General features: G+C 40.4%; 1 protein-coding gene across 1 annotated transcript; it reads right to left on the bottom strand.

Annotated features, from left to right (window-relative positions):
• Nucleotides 1-146: 146 nt before the first annotated feature.
• cpvl (carboxypeptidase vitellogenic like) lies at nt 147-16853 on the bottom strand. Its single transcript, XM_061953627.1, has 12 exons — nt 16713-16853; nt 16462-16637; nt 16266-16387; nt 9703-9817; nt 9557-9615; nt 9388-9467; nt 9249-9315; nt 3993-4115; nt 3764-3895; nt 2736-2834; nt 597-953; nt 147-534 (listed from the first exon to the last, which is right to left on the bottom strand). Exons 1-12 carry the CDS (start codon nt 16715-16717, stop codon nt 436-438), a joined length of 1434 nt encoding a protein of 477 aa, XP_061809611.1. The 5' UTR covers nt 16718-16853; the 3' UTR covers nt 147-435.
• Between the last annotated feature and the right edge of the window lie 5269 nt (nt 16854-22122).

Here is a 22122-nt window from a genome sequence, read left to right as displayed (position 1 = left end):
TCTACATCAACTATATGATTTGCCTGAGAAGCTGGACAGGACAAAAATAAATAAATAATAAAATGTAAAAAAAAAAATGTAAAAAAAAAATACATTACTTGAGAATAAATGTAATTATTATTACAAAAAAAAAGTATTACAATGCATTTTATTTTTAAAAGTGCATTTTATTTCCTGGTAAAATTAAAAAAAAAAAAACCAGAAATATTTTTTTCGGGAGGGCGAGGGAAATGCAGCCAACTTTAATTTAAAAACATTTAAAAGAGTCTAAAATGGTCTAAGACTTGTACAGTACAAGATTGTAAAGTGATGACTAGAACATGAGCAGCCATTAGAACACAAATCCATTATGGCGATGATTAGCAAATATCCGTAAATCAATCATTGTGCTTATTGATTTTCACAGTGGTTGATCCTCTTTAAGAAGAAATCCCTTTAATTCCATCCTCGCGTGGAGAGGAACCTGTCAATCATATCAAAGGACCTTGCTGGTTGGTCATAAGGCAGAATGTGGCCGCCTCCTCTAATGACGACCTGCGTGATAAGAGGACACATTTGAAGTTTGATTTCCCATCATGCTCCTTTTGCTGTCTCACCTGGTAGAACTCTCCCACTTGTCTGACATAACCTGCCACCTCTGTGTCGGTGGGCTGAACCTTCCAGTGGAAGCGAGGCGCCGACCTGTAGTCGTCCGCTCCGGTCCAGTTGACGGTGGGCAGGAACCTCTCCGTCAGAGGGGCCGCGACGATCACGTCCAGCTGGCCACTATAAATCAACACCTTGTAGTTGTCCATGAGCACGGCCAGCCAGGGTTTGATGCTCTTCATCACGTCCTGCAGCAGGTGCTTCTCCACCTGCGAGCCATCGTGAAACTCCAGGTTGCCCACGTGGATGGCGCGCCGCACCTCTGGGAGCGTCACAAACCTGCTGAAGTATCCCTGGTCTTCTGGTTCCTGACAAATAATGGGAGATTGCCATGACAGTATGTACACACAACTGTACCTCGGTTTTCATATGCTGTCTCAGTTATTATTATCGCACGTAACCTACGTATATCATCTGCATGCTGAGCATCGACTACCAAAAGAAAGAGTCTGTGAAGAATGGACTGTGCTTCTTTTACAGTTGATTCAATTATCTTTATTTTTTCAAACCACGCACAAAGAACGACGAACAAGTCTGCATCCTTTCTCAGCTGATGAGGCGTTCAAGCGCACTAAGGAGTTCTAAATCCATCCATCCATCCATTTTCTAATCTGTTTGGCAAATAGGCTTTTTTTTTTTTAAACTGAGTACTGCTGCAAAATAGGCCACCATGGGGCCAAAGAAAGATGTGAGTGCCAGCACTTTGATAAAGAAGGTGAGAAACACTGTGGAATTCAAAAATGAACATGTAGTAAAGTAAAAAGGTGGCGTTCTTGTGGCTCTTCAGTCTTCAATAAAGGCAAAAGGGATGTTAAATGTTTCTATTTTTTTTTTTTTTCATACAACACTTATTATTTCTATATTTATATACAGTACAGGCCAAAAGTTTGGACACATCTTCTCATTCAATGTGTTTTCTTTATTTTCATGACTATTGAACATTGTAGATTGTCACTGAAGGCATCAAAACTATGAATGAACACATGTGGAGTTATGTACTTAACAAAAAAAGGTGAAATAACTGAAAACATGTTTTATGTTCTAGTTTCTTCAAAATAGCCACCCTTTGCTCTGATTACTGTTTTGCACACTCTTGGCATTCTCTCGATGGGCTTCAAGAGGTAGTCGCCTGAAAGGGTTTTCACTTCACGGGTGTCATAGTTTTGATGCCCTCAGTGACAATCTACAATGTAAATTGTCATGAAAATAAAGAAAACTAATTGAAATAAGAAGGTGTGTCCAAACTTTTGGCCTGTACTGTATATATATATATATATATATATATATATATATATATATATATATATATATATATATATACTGTATATATATAAAAAAAAAAATATATGTATATATATATATATATATATATATACACACATATACATTGTTTTTAAATATGTTTCTAAAAAAAAGCATGCCTTGTTAACAACATCTTGCTCATAAACTTTATCCCAATTAAGGTTCAGTAGATCATTTTTAAATACAATTAAGGATGCCTCAGTTTCAGATAAAAATCGGCACCACTATCCACCTTGATCCATGTTTCTGACATAACAATGACATTAAATGGTTTCATTCACTGAACTAAATATTATTTTTTACCCTCAAAATTTGTTATGTAGCCTCCTACTATTAAAATGAATTATTAATAGTTTATTTTCATGCTTGATAATGCTAACTTGCTGCTCTGCATAGGAAAATATGTTTTATTCCGTTGGTTCTATGGTACGTTCAAATTCCAACGTGTTTTGTTTAATATCAGAGTAATAATGTTGATAATTATACTTACATTAATAACAATAGTAGTCACAATATTCATTACAAAAGTATTCGCCGATTTTCAATCACAAAATATATCATTTCATTCATCATTGGCATGTATTTTACATTGTATTCTGCATGTAAAGCTTTAACTATTCTTTGTAAATTGCGTTTTGTGTTCATATTTCTAGGAGGTTGGAACGGATTAATTAAATTTAGATTATTTCTAGTGGGAACAATGGATCGTTGTGGTACCTTTTGTGATGGATGACTAATGACAAGCGAGTCAGTGTAAGAATGTAGTACAAGAAAAGTACATGAGGTACCTGACATAACAAGTAGTTGAAATAGTTGGTGCAGCCTGTTGCATTCTGGAAGAAGGAAGGATATGTCGACATGTCCCCGTTCAGCAAGCTGTCAAAAACCTGAGAAAAAACAAACGTGATTGGTTCATCTGGAATCATTTTGTAGCAGCACCTTTGGTGACAATCTCAAAATGGGTGAAAGAATGTGACAAACATTTTTTCAAAATATATTGTTGTTCTCACATAGTTCATTTAGATAATAGTCAAATCTACTGTACAAGGAGAGGACACTTTATTAGGTACACCTGCATCATAATCTGCTTTTGGAAGACGTTCGATTAACACGATCACATTACAGTCCGATACATTGATACCAGGATGCTGCTTGACCACTATTGTATTTAGAATTTGAATAATGGAAAATAGTCAGTTCCAAAGACAAACCGATGCCATCATAAAACATTCTTAGCTGTCATACAAGTGCTAGATCAGATAAAAGATGCACTTGTATCTGCTTCGGCTGCTGTACAACAATGTGGTATCGATGTACATGAAAAAGTCGTATCGAAGCCATCCCTAATATTTTGCCACACTCATCTAAATAAATATAGTTACTAAAATATAACAACCAGAAGTTTGATACAACTCTTGTGTGGGGCGTGTATGTGTTGTGTACCGGGTACTTAATGCAGTGATATAATATTGTGTATCTAATTCCATGACATGATATAATGTATCTAATTCCATGACAATATATTGTGTACCTAATGCAATGACATGATATTGTGTACCCAATGCAGTGATATATTGTGTACCAAATGCAGTGACATGATATTGCATAACTAATTCCATGACAATATATTGTGTACCTAATGCAGTGACATGATATTGTGTACTCAATGCAGTGACATATTGTGTACCTAATGCAGTGACATGATATTGTGTACCTAATGCAGTGATATTAAATTGTGTACCTAACGCAGTGACATGATATAGTGTATCTAATTCCATGACCTGATATTATGATGACGTTGAATACTTTATTGTACCTTGAAGGCCTGCAGCCACTGCTGCTGCTGGATGAGTTGGACACCCAAGTCGGTCTGCTTTATGACGTATTGTTTTTGGATTTCATCGATCATACCCGTCTGGTACAAAAACTCCCCATAGCCACCCAACATCTGATTGGCAGATAAAAACAACAGGAGAATGTTGCACCTGTACAGGTCACGTTAAAAACAACAAACATAAAAAAACGGCATGTTGACAGATACGCACCATTTCCGGGTCACACAGGCCGTCACCGATGGCCATGCCCTTAAAGTTGATCTTTACCTTGGCAGTGGGGTTGTTTTTATGGATGTAGTACGACACAGCAGGAACGTACTTCCCTGCGTACGACTATGTGATGACAGGACAAGTAAAGATAGTTTTTATTGTTTAACAGCCTTTTTAATGTGGTTCATCCAGCACTAAAACTAGTCATGGGGCAAAAACATCCACTGCTGTATATAGGCCACATGTATTTGTACTCAACTGCAGAGAGCACCGGTCATACAGTTTACTCCTGAAATCAAACCAACTTAAGTCTATATATATATATATATATATTTATTTATTTAATTTGTGTGTATATATATATATATATATATATATATATATATATATATATATATATACACCATCCATCCATCCATCTTCTTCCGCTTATCCGAGGTCGGGTCGCGGGGGCAGCAGCCTAAGCAGGGAAGCCCAGACTTCCCTCTCCCCAGCCACTTCGTCCAGCTCCTCCCGGGGGATCCCGAGGCGTTCCCAGGCCAGCCGGGAGACATAGTCTTCCCAACGTGTCCTGGGTCTTCCTCGTGGCCTCCTACCGGTCGGACATGCCCTAAACACCTCCTTAGGGAGGCGCTCGGGTGGCATCCTGACCAGATGCCCGAACCACCTCATCTGGCTCCTCTCGATGCGGAGGAGCAGCGGCTTTACTTTGAGCTCCCCCCGGATGACAGAGCTTCTCACCCTATCTCTAAGGGAGAGCCCCGCCACCCGGCGGAGGAAACTCATTTCGGCCGCTTGTACCCGTGATCTTGTCCTTTCGGTCATAACCCAAAGCTCATGACCACAGGTGAGGATGGGAACGTAGATCGACCGGTAAATTGAGAGCTTTGCCTTCCGGCTCAGCTCCTTCTTCACCACAACGGATCGATACAGCGTCCGCATTACTGAAGACGCCGCACCGATCCGCCTGTCGATCTCACGATCCACTCTTCCCTCACTCGTGAACAAGACTCCGAGGTACTTGAACTCCTCCACTTGGGGCAAGATCTCCTCCCCAACCCGGAGATGGCACTCCACCCTTTTCCGGGCGAGAACCATGGACTCGGACTTGGAGGTGCTGATTCTCATCCCAGTCGCTTCACACTCAGCTGCGAACCGATCCAGTGAGAGCTGAAGATCCTGGCCAGATGAAGCCATCAGGACCAAATCATCTGCAAAAAGCAGAGACCTAATCCTGCAGCCACCAAACCGGATCCCCTCAACGCCTTGACTGCGCCTAGAAATTCTGTCCATAAAAGTTATGAACAGAATCGGTGACAAAGGGCAGCCTTGGCGGAATCCAACCCTCACCGGAAACGTGTCCGACTTACTGCCGGCAATGCGAACCAAGCTCTGACACTGATCATACAGGGAGCGGACCGCCACAATCAGACAGTCCGAAACCCCATACTCTCTGAGCACTCCCCACAGGACTTCCCGAGGGACACGGCCGAATGCCTTCTCCAAGTCCACAAAGCACATGTAGACTGGTTGGGCAAACTCCCATGCACCCTCAAGGACCCTGCCGAGAGTATAGAGCTGGTCCACAGTTCCACGACCAGGACGAAAACCACACTGTTCCTCCTGAATCCGAGGTTCGACTATCCGGCGTAGCCTCCTCTCCAGTACACCTGAATAGACCTTACCGGGAAGGCTGAGGAGTGTGATCCCACGATAGTTAGAACACACCCTCCGGTTCCCCTTTTTAAAGAGAGGAACCACCACCCCGGTCTGCCAATCCAGAGGTACTGCCCCCGATGTCCACGCGATGCTGCAGAGTCTTGTCAACCAAGACAGCCCTACAGCATCCAGAGCCTTAAGGAACTCCGGGCGGATCTCATCCACCCCCGGGGCCTTGCCACCGAGGAGCTTTTTAACTACCTCAGCAACCTCAGCCCCAGAAATAGGAGAGCCCACCACAGATTCCTCAGGCACTGCTTCCTCATAGGAAGACGTGTTGGTGGGATTGAGGAGGTCTTCGAAGTATTCCCTCCACCGATCCACAACTTCCGCAGTCGAGGTCAGCAGAACACCATCCGCACCATACACGGTGTTGGTAGTGCACTGCTTCCCCTTCCTGAGGCGGTGGATGGTGGTCCAGAATCGCTTCGAAGCCGTCCGGAAGTCGTTTTCCATGGCTTCCCCGAACTCCTCCCATGTCCGAGTTTTTGCCTCCGCGACCGCTGAAGCCGCACACCGCTTGGCCTGTCGGTACCTGTCCGCTGCCTCAGGAGTCCCATGAGCCAAAAGAACCCGATAGGACTCCTTCTTCAGCTTGACGGCATCCCTCACTGCCGGTGTCCACCAACAGGTTCTAGGATTACCGCCACAACAGGCACCAACTACCTTGCGGCCACAGCTCCAATCAGCCGCCTCGACAATAGAGGTGCGGAACATGGTCCACTCGGACTCAATGTCCAGCACCTCCCTCGTGACATGTTCAAAGTTCTTCCGGAGGTGGGAATTGAAACTCTCTCTGACAGGAGACTCTGCCAGACGTTCCCAGCAAACCCTCACAATGCGTTTGGGCCTGCCAGGTCTGTTCGGCATCCTCCCCCACCATCGCAGCCAACTCACCACCAGGTGGTGATCGGTAGAAAGCTCCGCCCCTCTCTTCACCCGAGTGTCCAAAACATGAGGCCGCAAATCCGATGACACAACTACAAAGTCGATCATAGAACTGCGGCCTAGGGTGTCCTGGTGCCAAGTGCACATATGGACACCCTTATGCTTGAACATGGTGTTCGTTATGGTCAATCCGTGACGGGCACAAAAGTCCAATAACAAAACACCACTTGGGTTCAGATCCGGGCGGCCATTCTTCCCAATCACGCCTCTCCAGGTTTCACTGTCGTTGCCAATATGAGCGTTGAAGTCCCCCAGTAGAACGAGGGAATCACCCGGGGGAGCACTCTCAAGTACTCCCTCGAGTGAATCCAAAAAGGGTGGGTACTCTGAGCTGCTGTTTGGCGCGTAAGCGCAAACAACAGTCAGGACCCGTCCCCCCACCCGAAGGCGGAGGGAAGCTACCCTCTCGTCCACCGGGTTGAACTCCAACATGCAGGCTCTGAGCCGGGGGGCAACAAGAATTGCCACCCCAGCCCGTCGCCTCTCACTGCCGGCAACGCCAGAGTGGAAGAGAGTCCAGCCCCTCTCGAGAGAACTGGTTCCAGAGCCCTTGCTGTGCGTCGAGGTGAGTCCGACTATATCCAACCGGAACTTCTCTACCTCGCGCACTAGCTCAGGCTCCTTCCCCCCCAGCGAGGTGACGTTCCACGTCCCAAGAGCTAGCTTCTGTAGCCGAGGATCGGACCGCCAAGTGCCCTGCCTTCGGCTACCGCCCAGCTCACATTGCACCCGACCTCTATGGCCCCTGCTATGGGTGGTGAGCCCATTGGAGGGGGGACCCACGTTGCCTCTTCGGGCTGTGCCCGGCCGGGCCCCATGGGGACAGGCCCGGCCACCAGGCGCTCGCCATCGTGCCCCAACTCCGGGCCTGGCTCCGGAGGGGGGCCCCGGTGACCCGCGTCCGGGCGAGGGAAATCTGAGTCTCGGTTCTTGCATTTCCATAGAAGTCTTCGAGTATATATATACACACAAATTAAATAAATAGATAATACGGTTCTCATGAATAAATAGTTGTTCATAAGTTATGATTTACATAAAATAATTTTTTAAGAACTGGCTAAACGTTTTTTTTTTTTTGATTTGTTCGAGATCAGGGGTTTCAAACTTTGACTTCCCCTCAAGTGATATATACAGTCGTGGTCAAAAGTTTACATACACTTACAGAGAGTAAATGGGACAATGTAAAATGAGGATTACCTCCAAATTCATCAGGACAACCTGAAATCATCAGCCCGGAGGTTGGGTTTTGGGCACAGTTGGGTGTTCCAACAGGACAATGATCCCAAACACACGTCAAAAGTTGTAAAGGAATGGCTAAATCAGGATAGAATTAAGGTTTTAGAATGGCCTTCCCAAAGTCCCGACTTAAACGCGTGGAAAATGCTGAAGAAACAAGTCCATGTCAGTAAAACAACAAATTTAGCTGAACTGCACCAATTTTGTCAAGAGGGGTGGGCAAAAATTCAACCAGAAGCTTGCCAGAAGCTTGTGGATGGCTACCAAAAGCGCCTTATTGCAGTGAAACTTGCCAAGGGAAATGTAACCAAATATTAACATTGCTGTATGTATACTTTTGACCCAGCAGATTTGGTCACATTTTCACTAGACCCATAATAAATTCATAAAAGAACCAAACTTCATGAATGTTTTTTGTGACCAACAAGTATGTGCTGCAATCACTCTATCACAAAAAAATAAGAGTTGTAGAAATGATTGGAAACTCAAGACAGCAATGACATTATGTTCTTTACAAGTGTATGTAAACTTTTGATCACGACTGCATGTATATATATATATATATATATATATATATATATTTTTTTTTTATATATATATATTTATATATATATATACACACATATACATATATATATATATATATATATATATATATATATGTATATATATATATATATATATATATATATACATATATACACACACTATATATATATATATATATATATATATATATATATATATATATATATATATATATATACATATATACACACACTATATATATATATATATATATATATATATATATATATATATATACACACACACTATATATATATATATATATACACATATATACACACACTATATATATATATATATATATATATATACATACAGTGTATATACACACACACAGTAAATATATACAGTATACATACAGTGAATATATATATATATATATATATATATATATATATATCCACACACAGTTATATAATGTGTATAGTATTTTTTTCACAAATTAACAATGATTATAATAATATATACCAAGTGATTTTTTTTTTTTTAAATACATGTAATTTACAACTGGGGTTGAATCATTTTGAGTGCATATAATTTATATACTGTATATATTTAGTATTTTGTTATATTATGCATACTTTTACATAAATTATAATACATAATTATTTAATCAATCAATCAATCTTTATTTATATAGCCCTAAATCACAAGTGTCTCAAAGGGCTGCACAAGCCACAACGACATCCTCGGTACAAAGCCCACATTTAAATAATATACTTTATATTACAACTTGAAAATGGTAAAAATAATAATACAACTTGCCTCTCCAGTAGCATAGAAGTCGTTTGACTGATATTCCGGAAAGAGTTGGAAGAACTGCGTTAAAGCACTTTAAAAGAAATAAAGAGGAAACATTTTAGTGGATTTAAGTGAAATAATGATGGAAAAGACAGTGTTTCACCTGTATAGATCTCTGCCTACATCATCCTGATTCTGAGCAAAACCCCGGTCATCATCAGTGAAGCTGTAACCTGTTCCAACCTGGACAAATATATTAATGATTAAAAAAAACTAATAAGCACACAAAGTCTTCAAAAAGTGTTGCCATCCTGCATCAACACAATACCTACTGGATTATCAATGTATAACACAGAATATCTTTTAGTCCAGGCGTAATCCCTCAGACCCACTGCAACAACATGTAAATTGACACAGTTTAAAAATATATTATTATATGAATATACATGCATATTGTACATTAAGGATGAAAAAGTACCTGTCATGTTCTTATAAACCACATAAGGTCCATGTTCCACAAAGAGCCCAAACAGTGAGGTGCCACCAGGACCGCCCTGGAGCCACAGCAGGACTGGAGACTTCTTCTGGGTGGGCTGTGACAGAACAACCAAATAATAGCATTTTTGCACCACCCTTTGGTTGTATTTGGCATCGCAGTATAAAGCATGCAGAGATACTTTGGTAAAACAGTCGCTGTTAATTGGTTCCAGACATGACCGCGATAAATGACTTTCCGCAAAGTAGGAATCATTAATTACAAATCAAATATTTTCATAGCTACAGCATCAAACAACAATTTACAACCTAAAAATACAGTTTATTATGAGAGCCCTCCAACCATTAAATAACACCCTTATGTTGCCTAACACTCTTTTACTCCAATATAGTAATGCTGCCTGAGGCTGAGCCAATCAGTGGCCAGGATACTGAACAGTGTGATCTGATTAGATTGGTTTACTCTCGTGAGCTATACTACTGTAGTATTGATATTTTTAGTTTATATAGCCATTTATATGCATGAAAATGATGAATTTAGGACCAACATTTGTTTTAAATATGCTTTAAAAAATATCCACAAAAAAATTTAAATGTGGTAAAGTGTGATATGGAGAGGAACGACTGTATTGTTAAGGTTTAATTATTCATACTGCACTATTTTGTGCAGTACCAGTGCCGCTCACACTGGTGAATGAATGATAGGTGGTGGTCGGAGGGGCCGTGGGCGCAAATTCGCAGCCCAGGGCAGCTGTGGCTACAAATGTAGCTTACCCCCACCAAAGTGTGAATGTGAAAGTGAGCGCTTTGAGTATCTATTTGATAGGAAACCACTATATAAATCTAATCCATTATTATTTTATTTTTTAAATTTTTTTAAACAGTCACTATAGCCACAAAGTACTGTACAAATTAAAAACAGAAAGGTAAAAAAAAAGGAAAAAAATCACAATAAGCACAGACAGGCCTATACATTTACCGCTAAAATGAAACAAACAATAAAATGGTAAAAACTCAATAAGCAGTAAGGATTATCCAGAACAATAGTAAAAAGGCCTTAAAAAATATAAAACTGCCCGGGTCAGTTTTCATTGAATTTCAGTGAAAATACATGTAACTATGTTTTTAATTAAGATTTCATTTCATTTCATTTTTTTTTAGATAGAATAGATTTAATCTAATATTACTACTAATATGGTTATTAATATGTAATAAAAGCAGGTATCACTTACTTAGAATGGGCAATATGACCCGAAATCTATATCGTGATATATATTGCAGCTTCTTGCGATAACAAGATAGATCACAATATATAATTTGGTGTGTAATTATATCATTATTTTAAAACAGGTAACAAAGGCTAAACATTTAACTACTGACAAATGCATTAACATATTGCGTTTTTTCCAGTTGTGTTATTTTCTCAATATTATTATTAATCTACTTGTTAATGTACTGTTAATATCTGGTTAGTTTTGTTGTAACATGGTTCTATCTACACTTCTGTTAAAATATAATACACTTATTATTCTGTTGTTTGGATACTTTATATTAGTTCTGGACAATATTACACATTTGGGTTATTGGCCATACTTAAAAGGATGGCTGTGTAACGATATCGATAAAAATATATATTATTTCCTTGTTGCCTTTTATTACATCCAAAATGTACAATAATGTCACTAGCAGGTGTGCAACGATTCGTCGACATTGTCGACAATAAAATTTGTCGCCAAAAAATACATTTGTCGTCATTTTACCCAAAGTCCGCCAGCTAAACTTTGTCTAATCAATTCAAGTACTCTTTAAAGCAGCGTCAATTTACAATGCAATGAAGAAAGGCACAAAAACAAATGTCAGACACACGCACACACTAAACATTAGGCACCAATGTGCCAATATCATAAAATGTAAAATGCAATCTATTAGATAGATAAAATGTTAAGAATTATTCAATGATACAATTATATGCATTGAGTCTTTTGGAGTGCTAAAAATGCCTGGAGTTAATCAATTATCAATAATATTAGCTGTAGCTTTTTTTTTGTGTGTAGCATTTTAAACACAACATCACAATCAATCAATCAATCAATGTTTATTTATATAGCCCTAAATCACAAGTGTCTCAAAGGGCTGCACAAGCCACAACGACATCCTCGGTACAAAGCCCACATAAGGGCAAGGAAAAACTCACCCCAGTGGGACGTCACAAAATTATTGTTTTTATTTAAGCAAGTTACATAGTTGTGTTGTTTTCTTGTTAAAGTTAAAGTTAAAGTTAAAGTACCAATGATTGTCACACACACACTAGGTGTGGCGAGATTATTCTCTGCATTTGACCCATCACCCTTGATCACCCCCTGGGAGGTGAGGGGAGCAGTGGGCAGCAGCGGTGGCCGCGCCCGGGAATCATTTTGGTGATTTAACCCCCAATTCCAACCCTTGATGCTGAGTGCCAAGCAGGGAGGTAATGGGTCCCATTTTTATAGTCTTTGGTATGACTCGGCCGGGGTTTGAACTCACAACCTACCGATCTCAGGGCGGACACTCTAACCACTAGGCCACTGAGTAGGTTGTTGTTATTGCTAATTTAACTGTCCTGTTTTACATTAAAAATATACTTGTTTTATTTTGCTCTTTTCCAATACTTACTTTTAAATGGACAAACATGTATTTGAGCTGCATAATTAGTCTATCCATCCATCCATTTTCTACCGCTTATTCCCATTGGGGTCGCGGGGGGCGCTGGAGCCTATCTCAGCTACAATCGGGCGGAAGGCGGGGTACACCCTGGACAAGTCGCAACCTCATCGCAGGGCCAACACAGATAGACAGACAACATTCACACTCACATTCACACACTAGGGCCAATTTAGTGTTGCCAATCAACTTATCCCCAGGTGCATGTCTTTGGAAGTGGGAGGAAGCCGGAGTACCCGGAGGGAATCCACGCAGTCACGGGGAGAACATGCAAACTCCACACAGAAAGATCCCGAGCCCGGGATTGAACCCAAGACTACTCAGGACCTTCGTATTGTGAGGCAGATGCACTAACCCCTCTTCCACCGTGAAGCCCTTAGGCAATATTAGTCAAAATTAATATATTTATGAACAAATTAGTAATCTTTGTTATTAGTAAGCACATACCTAAAATGATCTCCAGCTGAATTTCAAAGTTGATGGCTAAATTAGAGCCACTGAATATGTGTACTCTTTACAATCCGACGAGTCGACTAATCGTTAAGATAGTCGATGACTATTCGACTATCGACACAGTCGTTAGTTGCAGCCCTAGTCAACAGTGCAAAATAATTAAACAAAAGAAAAAACTACTATTGGCTCTTATTTTTTGAGTTTGTAAGCAATAACAAAAATGACAAAAAAAATATTTTGTGTGATAATAACAAATGTAGATCTACTAACTATCGTACTAGCTTGCAGTTAGCAGTTAGTATATCCTTCTACGGCAGACCTGGGCAAATAAAGGCCCAGGGGCCGTATGCGGCCCGTTAAGCTTTTCAATCTGGCCCGCCGGATATTCCCAAATATTTTTTTTTAGATCTTTAAGATGGAAAGTGTAGCTGCCATTATGATGTGCAGTGATATTTTCAAATGACCGTAAGTCTTGAACTATACAAAGTATTTCAATGGTTGGAATCTGCGCTTTTGCATGATATACTAGTTACTATGGTAATTTAATTAGTTACTATGGTAATCTAATTAGTTACTATGGTAATCTAATTAGTTATTATGGTAAGCTAAGTCACAGCAGCTCAGACGAGGCTTCCAGCAGTGTGGGTAGGGGAGCGTTTTCACAGAGTGTTTCCACAGAGTGTCAGCCTGAAATGCGGGTGTCAGGAACAGACGCGGAAGAAGAATTTTACAACAAAGTTGTAAAAATGTTGTTGCGTTAAAGCTTAGTGGTATATCAGATGTATCAGATTGGAGGTGGGGGTTTTTTCACCCTTTGCGTTCATATTTCGCTGTGTTTGTTGCATTTTTGTTGCGTTTCGCTTGATTGTAGAATATGTGGATGGAGAGGGGGTGTGACGTTCATATGTTGTCAATATTCAGTGTTTTATTGTTCATAGTTACCGTATTTTCCGCACTATAAGGCGCACCTAAAAACCTCCAATTTTGTCAAAAGCTGACAGTGCGCCTTATAATCCGGTGTGCCTTATATATGGACCAGTATTGAGCCTCCAACAGGTAAACGTTTCAATCAATCAATCAATCGCAACTACGGTAAGCAGCCGCCGACTTCATTTTCCCCCGTAGAAGAAGAAGTTACGACGCAAAGTTTAAACTTAAGACGATCAGTCACGCAGTAGAACACAGGAATAGAGCAGCAGCGACACTGACTCCATTTGACGACTTTGACGAGACGGAGCCGGGCATGTTGAATGCCGTATCCGCCCAACTGTTTAATTCGGACACTGAAGAAGAAGAATCCGAGGGATTCGTGGATGAGGAATAACTTCATAAAGTGAGCTTTACATGTTTATTTTGTGTGTTGTGTGACATTAACGTTTGAGCAACGTTGAGTTGTTGATATATTGTTTTTGCTCTGCACTATTTCGAGTGTTACTATATTGTGATTGCACTAACGTTTGATTTACCGTAACAGTATCACTGTTTTTTACGTGTTTATTGAATCAGGGAAAAGTTCCCCTCCACTATGTGATATAAATGTTGCACTACATGATATACCTCGCTGTTGTTAAAAGATAAACAAAACACCACGTCACTGACTTTCCTCGGGGGAAATAATAAAAAAGCTGTTTATTCACTTTAGGAGTGAACAGAGTTGTCAGAACGCTGGTTTGTAATCTATTAATAAAGTTTGACTGACCTCTCTGACTGTTTTGTTGACATTCCCTTTAGCGCAGCTCCATCTAATGGATGCATAACGTAACTCCAGCCTCTACTGTAGCGTCTATTCTATGCGCCTTACAATGTGGTGCGCCTTATATATGAACAAAGTTTTAAAATATGCCATTCATTGAAGGTGCGCCTTATAGTGCGGAAAATACGGTAATAATGTAAATCCCACATTCTTTATTTTCATGTACATTCTCATTCAGTAAAAAAAATTAAAATGCCATTCCGTTTTTTGGCGGTCTGTCATAACGTTTTAGCAATCAATCAGACATTATTGTGAGGTTTTGTATTAGTGTTCCTAAAAATCAGATATACCGGCCCCCAGACACATTTTTTCTCTAAATGGGGCCCCCCCGAGTCAAAATAATTGCCCAGGCCTGTTCTACGGTGTAGTGTAGCATGTTTAGTCCTCCAGTGACTTATACGAAAATTAGTTAATTTCCCACCATGCAGGCGAGGATTGCTGACGTTTTAAGTGGCTTTGCACTGCGGAGGGACATTAGCACGTTAGCGAGGACGCTACAGTGCATTGAGGACTCCACCGTTTGCTCGTAATCAACATGCATTATCACGCTATAACAAAAGTATTAAATGCTCTATTGTCAGCCAAATGTATATACAGTATGATTTATATCATATACTGTCTGTATCACGCAAAACTACTCTTAAAAAAAAGTCTGCGGGCTATAGAGCCTTTTCTATTCGGGCTCCAGTACTATGGAATGCCCTCCCGGTAACAGTTAGAGATGCTACCTCAGTAGTAGAAGCATTTAAGTCCCATCTTAAAACTCATTTGTATACTCTAGCCTTTAAATAGCCCCCCTTTTTTAGACCAGTTGATCTGCCGTTTCTTTTCCTTTCTCCTCTGCTCCCCCCAGGTCCGGTGGCCATGCATGAATTGCTGGCTGTCCAGAGTCGGGACTCGGGGTGGACCGCTCGCCTGTGCATCGGTTGGGAACATCTCTGCGCTGCTGACCCGTCTCCGCTCGGGATGGTTTCCTGCTGACCCACTATGGACTGGACTCTTACTATTATGTTAGATCCACTATGGACTGGACTCTGACAATATTATGTCAGACCCACTCGACATCCATTGCATTCGGTCTCCCCTAGAGGAGGTGGGGGGGTTACCCACATATGCGGTCCTCTCCAAGGTTTCTAATAGTCATTCACATCGACGTCCCACTGGGGTGAGTTTTTCCTTGCCCTTATGTGGGCTCTGTATCGAGGATGTCGTTGTGGCTTGTGCAGCCCTTTGAGACACTTGTGATTCAGGGCTAAATAAATAAACATTGATTTAAGGATTAATTGAATTATGCAAGTTCTTTATTTAAAAGTTTTTTTTGTTGTCCTTAATTTATAATGATTACTATTACGAATGTATAAATGATCAATAACAGCTGAGATTTTGAGAAAGGGTAGGATTAAATAACAACTCCTTCTTCCAACTCTTTTGGCTATACGATAAATTGCACAGGTGTCATGAGATTTTAGAGCAGCTCGTTAAGTATAACGAAGAAACCATAAATCTTAATAACCTATGCAGACACGTGTCTATCGACGAAGGACTTTTTATTCCAAATTATGATTGTTTGGTCTTGTTCTGAGCTCTACTATACATGTTTGTGTAATACATTTTGAATGTTTTGAGTAGTTTGTGTGTACCATGAGTGCAGGGAAGAACCAGAAGAAGAGATTGCTGTTGTATTTCTTGTTGACCGTGAGATAACCTGCATGACTCTTCACGTTGTCACCAGGCAGCTCTCTAACCTGACTTAGTGTCCTGGCTGGAAAAACAATGACAACATGTCCATCAGCACCACAGTGACAGCTCACTCAATACTGTAATGATCTACTGTACCTTCATCAATGGCACCCTTCTCCAGATAGGGAGTGACAAAAAGAGGAGCTCCAGGGTCCACGCCATTGAGGCTGCTGACTTTGTAAGAATTGGGGCCGAAAAAGGACGAGAATCTGCGTGTTTGGACTGGTGGCAAAGCGGCCAACAGCAGCAGCAAGAATGTTCTCACCCACGCTCTGCAATTGTTTACAAGACGCTTCCATAGTACACTTTTTAACACTAAAAAACTGAAAGATCCTGTTTGAACTCACCTCATGTTTTCATTCTTTGTCGATCACAACAAGCCTCTGCAGCTGAAAAAACGAATCACGAGTTACATGAGCGACCCGGTGACGATCACGTGACAAGTTGGGAATCACGTGACCACCTAAGGGGGAGGCGCTTGTCTTTTCCCTGGTTGTTGACTCGCAGGACGCTCCAACGACGTCGCATAATGGTCGACGAAGTTTTTAAAACACCAACACCCGCCATAAACACACGTATCGCGACATGTTTCACTTCAGGCTGGTGAGTGGATTGTTACCAGCCAAAAAAAAAGAAAAGACTTAAGGTGTTGTAATAAGCATTGTTTTATAAGTGGACACTTGAATACATGGTGAGTGGAAGCACAGGTGCGGTGATTGGCTAGCACTAGCAGCTATGCTAGAAACAAAAATACCACATTGCTAGTTTCACTGGGAGGTTACTCATCTAATAATTGTTTTAACTTTTTAAACATGTAATATTTTGATATGACGTCATCATCAAAGCGGAAGTGTCCATCTATGTTGCTGAAAATAAACTTAATAAAACCACATATTGGATTGAGTTTAAGCATAAGTTAAACAGCGTAAACATGTGTGATAACTTAGTTGGGTTCAGCTCAGTGGCCTTGTGGTTAGAGTGTCCGCACTGAGACTGGGAGGTCGTGAGTTCAAACCCCGGCCGATTCATACCAAAGACTACAAAAAATGGGACCCATTGCCTACATGCTTGGCACTCAGCATCAAGGGTTGGAATTGGGGGTTAAATCACCAAATGATTCCCGAGCGTGGCGCACGCTGTTGCTCACTGCTCCCCTCACCTCCCAGGGGGTGAACATGGGGATGGGTCAAATGCAGAGGACAAATTTCACCACACCGAGTGTGTGTGTCACAATCGTTGGGACTTTTTTTTGTATTGTTCATACAGCTGATTGATTGAAATTGAGCTACAGCTGTATGAACAATATACGACAAATTATCTCAAACCACAACAAAACAATTGCAAATGAGCCGTCGACCCCCGGACAGAGCGACCCCAAAACCAACAAAGGCTGCAACTGCCGCAAGAAACCTGATTGCCCTCTCAACGGGGGGTGCTTACAAACATCAGTTGTTTACCAATCTAAGGTAACACGCAAGGACATTAACACATCCGACACATATGTAGGATTAACCGAGGGAGAGTTTAAAACCAGATGGAACAATCACAAGGCTTCTTTCAGGAACCAAAACCTGCGGAATACCACAGAACTCAGCAAACACATTTGGGACCTCAAAGACAATAATGTTGAATATTCAATAACATGGCAAATTCTTGCATCCAGCACACCTTACAATAGTGGTAATAAAAGATGCAACCTATGCTTGAAAGAGAAACTGTTTATTATATACCGTCCAGACCTGTCATCCCTCAACAAGCGCAGCGAAATTGTATCAGCATGCCGCCACAGACGGAAACACCTCCTAGGTAACACATGAGCCAATCACCACGCCCCTACGCCAGCCTGTACCCACCCACTCTGTGCCCTATATAAACCATGGTATGTGAATGCTCCCATTAAAATCTCCTGATGATTGAGGGAACCCCTCATGAAACAGGCCTGTAGAGATGAAGTAGTCTTGTGATTTTTTCCCCACACATACATATATATATATATATATATATATATATATATATATATATATATATATATATATATATAGTGTATTATAATATCGTGCAAAAGTTCATTCATGTCAGCAATTCAACTTCTAATGTGAAACTAATGTGAGTTAAACTCATTACATGCTAAGTGAGATAGGTCACTTAGCAAGATAGGCCCATGGTTTGTATTCATTTCACCTTGTAAATCTAATTGCTGGAATAAACAAACCTTTTCACAAGATAAACATTTTTGGAATTTCACCTGTAATGTATACATAATTAATACAAAAAATAGGCAACTTTTTTTGATTGTCATATTTCTTACTAACAGATTGATGGATAACAAGCAGATATGTAAGTATTTATTTTTGATAACCCCCAAAAAATGTTGCGTATGCAATACATTTTTCTGTAAAAAAAAAAAAAAAAAGATAGAACAAATACATTTAGCAAGGAAGTGCTTTATCATTTTTAGCCTTTTGCAGGCTACATAAATGAAGTGGCGGGCCACAATAAATGTCTTGGCGGGTCAGATCTGGGCCCCAGACCTTGTGTTTGACACCAGTGTTCTACACAATCCCAACTTTAAAAAGTAAAACAAAAACTAATTAAGGTTGTGTGTTTTAAAAAGCTGGTTTCAACTGAAGTCATGGAATAAGTTGTTTTTAGTGCATGTAAACATACCAAAGTGTGTGTATAGGGTGGTGACTTTGGGTTTAGGGTGGACTGCGGGGGCTCTTTAGGAGTAGTGTAGTTGGGGGGGTGGGGTGCTACGCCCCTGGGTACACTTACACAATCCAAAACAAGAATTTCTAAAATCATAAAGCATTGTATTAGTTTAACAATATTTTTTGTATTATTTTTTTTTATACACCTTTATTTATAAAGTTCAAGCTTTACAAACAAACATATGAACAAGGACAATTAAAACAAATACAAAAACAGTGCAATACAGCACCAGGGTTTTTTTAATTCAATAAAGTAATTATAGTAGAATGTAAAATATATGTATGTAGATATACAGTACAGGCCAAAAGTTTGGACACACCTTCTCATTTCAATGCGTTTTCTTTATTTTCATGTCTATTTACATTGTACATTGTCACTGAAGGCATCACAACTATGACACCTGTGAAGTGAAAACCCTTTCAGGCGACTACCTCTTGAGGCTCATTGAGAGAATGCCAAGAGTGTGCGAAAAAGTCATCAGAGCAAAGGGTGGCTATTTTGAAGAAACTAGAATATAAAACATGTTTTCAGTTATTTATTATTAAATACATAACTCCACATGTGTTTATTCATAGTTTTGATGCCTTCAGTGACAATCTACAATGTAAATAGTCATGAAAATAAAGAAAACACATTGAATGAGAAGGTGTGTCCAAACTTTTGGCCTGCACTGTGTATATATATATATATATATATATATATATATATATATATATATATATGAATGACTTCCGCCCGAATGCAGCTAAGATAGGTAGAAAACGGATGGATGGTTGAATATAAATGTATACAGGTGAAATTTAAAAAAATGTAATTTCGTGCAAAAGTTCACAATTCAACTTCTAATGTGAAACTAATGCATTCATTACATGTTAAGTGAGATGGTCAAGCCTTTGTTATAATTTTGAGGCTCATGGTTATATTAATTTATATTAATTTCACCTTGTAAATCTAAATCAATGGGGGTGCTACGCCCCTCGGTACACTTACACAATCCAAAACAAGAATTGCTAAAATCATAAAGCATGGTATTACTTTAATCAATCAATCAATCAATCAATCAATCTTTATTTATATAGCCCTAAATCACAAGTGTCTCAAAGGGCTGCACAAGCCACAACGACATCCTCGGTACAAAGCCCACATACGGGCAAGGAAAAACTCACCCCAGTGGGACGTCGATGTGAATGACTATGAGAAACCTTGGAGAGGACCGCATATGTGGGTAACCCCCCCCCCCCCCTCTAGGGGAGACCGAAAGCAATGGATGTCGAGTGGGTCTGACATAATATTGTGAGAGTCCAGTCCATAGTGGATCCAACATAATAGTAAGAGTCCAGTCCATAGTGGGGCCAGCAGGACACCATCCCGAGCGGAGACGGGTCAGCAGCGCAGAGATGTTCCCTGCCGATGCACAGGCGAGCGGTCCACCCCGGGTCCCGACTCTGGACAGCCAGCACTTCATCCATGGCCACCGGACCTGTGCCCCCCCCCCTCAAGGAAAAGGGGAGCAGAGGAGAAAAGAAAAGAAACGGCAGATCAACTGGTCTAACAGGGGGGCTATTTAAAGGCTAGAGTATACAAATGAGTTTTAAAATGGGACTTAAATGCTTCTACTGAGGTAGCATCTCTAATTGTTACCGGGAGGGCATTCCATAGTACTGGAGCCCGAATAGAAAACGCTCTATAGCCCGCAGACTTTTTTTGGGCTCTGGGAATCACTAATAAGCCGGAGTTCTTTGAACGCAGATTTCTTGCCGGGACATATGGTACAATGCAATCGACAAGATAGGACGGAGCTAGACCGTGCAGTATTTTATACGTAAGTAGTAAAACCTTAAAGTCACATCTTAAGTGCACAGGAAGCCAGTGCAGGTGAGCCAGTATAGGCGTAATATGATCAAACTTTCTTGTTCTTGTCAAAAGTCTAGCAGCCGCATTTTGTACCAACTGTAATTTTTTAATGCTAGACATAGGGAGCCCCGAAAATAATACGTTACAATAGTCGAGACGAGACGTAACGAACGCATGAATAATGATCTCAGCGTCGCTAGTGGATAAAATAGAACGAATTTTAGCGATATTACGGAGATGAAAGAAGGCCGTTTTAGTAACACTCTTAATGTGTGACTCAAACGAGAGAGTTGGGTCGAAGATAATACCCAGATTCTTTACTGATTCGCCTTGTGTAATTGTTTGTTGTCAAATGTTAAGGTGGTATTATTAAATAAATGTCGGTGTTTAGCAGGACCGATAATCAGCATTTCCGTTTTCTTGGCGTTGAGTTGCAAGAAGTTAGCGGACATCCATTGTTTAATTTCATTAAGACACGCCTCCAGCTGACTACAATCCGGCGTGTTGGTCAGCTTTAGGGGCATGTAGAGTTGGGTGTCATCAGCATAACAATGAAAGCTAACACCGTATTTGCGTATGATGTCGCCTAGCGGCAGCATGTAAATACTAAAGAGTGCAGGGCCAAGAACCGAACCCTGAGGAACTCCGCACGTTACCTTTAACAATATATATATTTTTATTTTTATTTTTTTTTATACACCTTTATTTAATAAAGTTCAACATTTACAAACATATGAACAAGGAACATTAAAACAAGTACAAAAACAATACAATACAGCACCAGGGGGTTGTTAATTCAATAAAGTAATTGAAATAGAATGTAAAATATACATATTTAGATATGTATGACCCCAATAGGGACAAGTGGTAGAAATGGATGGATGTAGTAATGTGTTTACTTTAAGAATATGCTCTTTAATCTTCGTGAAGAAGTGACGTCAGTGACATGAAGTAGCAGACCCACGAGATGGCGCTATTATCACTTATGACCTCCGACATGACGTCTGAATTCAATATCCTATACTGGCATAAATGTGCTTTAAATTGATTTTAGTAGATTATGGACAAATATAATAATATCAGCTGTTGTAGTATAACCCATGCATGGAATTAAAGTATGTTGCTTTTATTTTCATGTGCGCAAAAGAAAGCCCAACTTTCACTTTAAGAAGGCGAGTCTCTGCGGCGAGT

Source organism: Nerophis lumbriciformis, linkage group LG04 (genome assembly GCF_033978685.3).
Source record: "Nerophis lumbriciformis linkage group LG04, RoL_Nlum_v2.1, whole genome shotgun sequence".
NCBI lineage: Eukaryota > Metazoa > Chordata > Actinopteri > Syngnathiformes > Syngnathidae > Nerophis > Nerophis lumbriciformis.
Note: the sequence above shows the minus strand (reverse complement) of the source record. Positions and strands in the feature narration are given on the sequence as shown.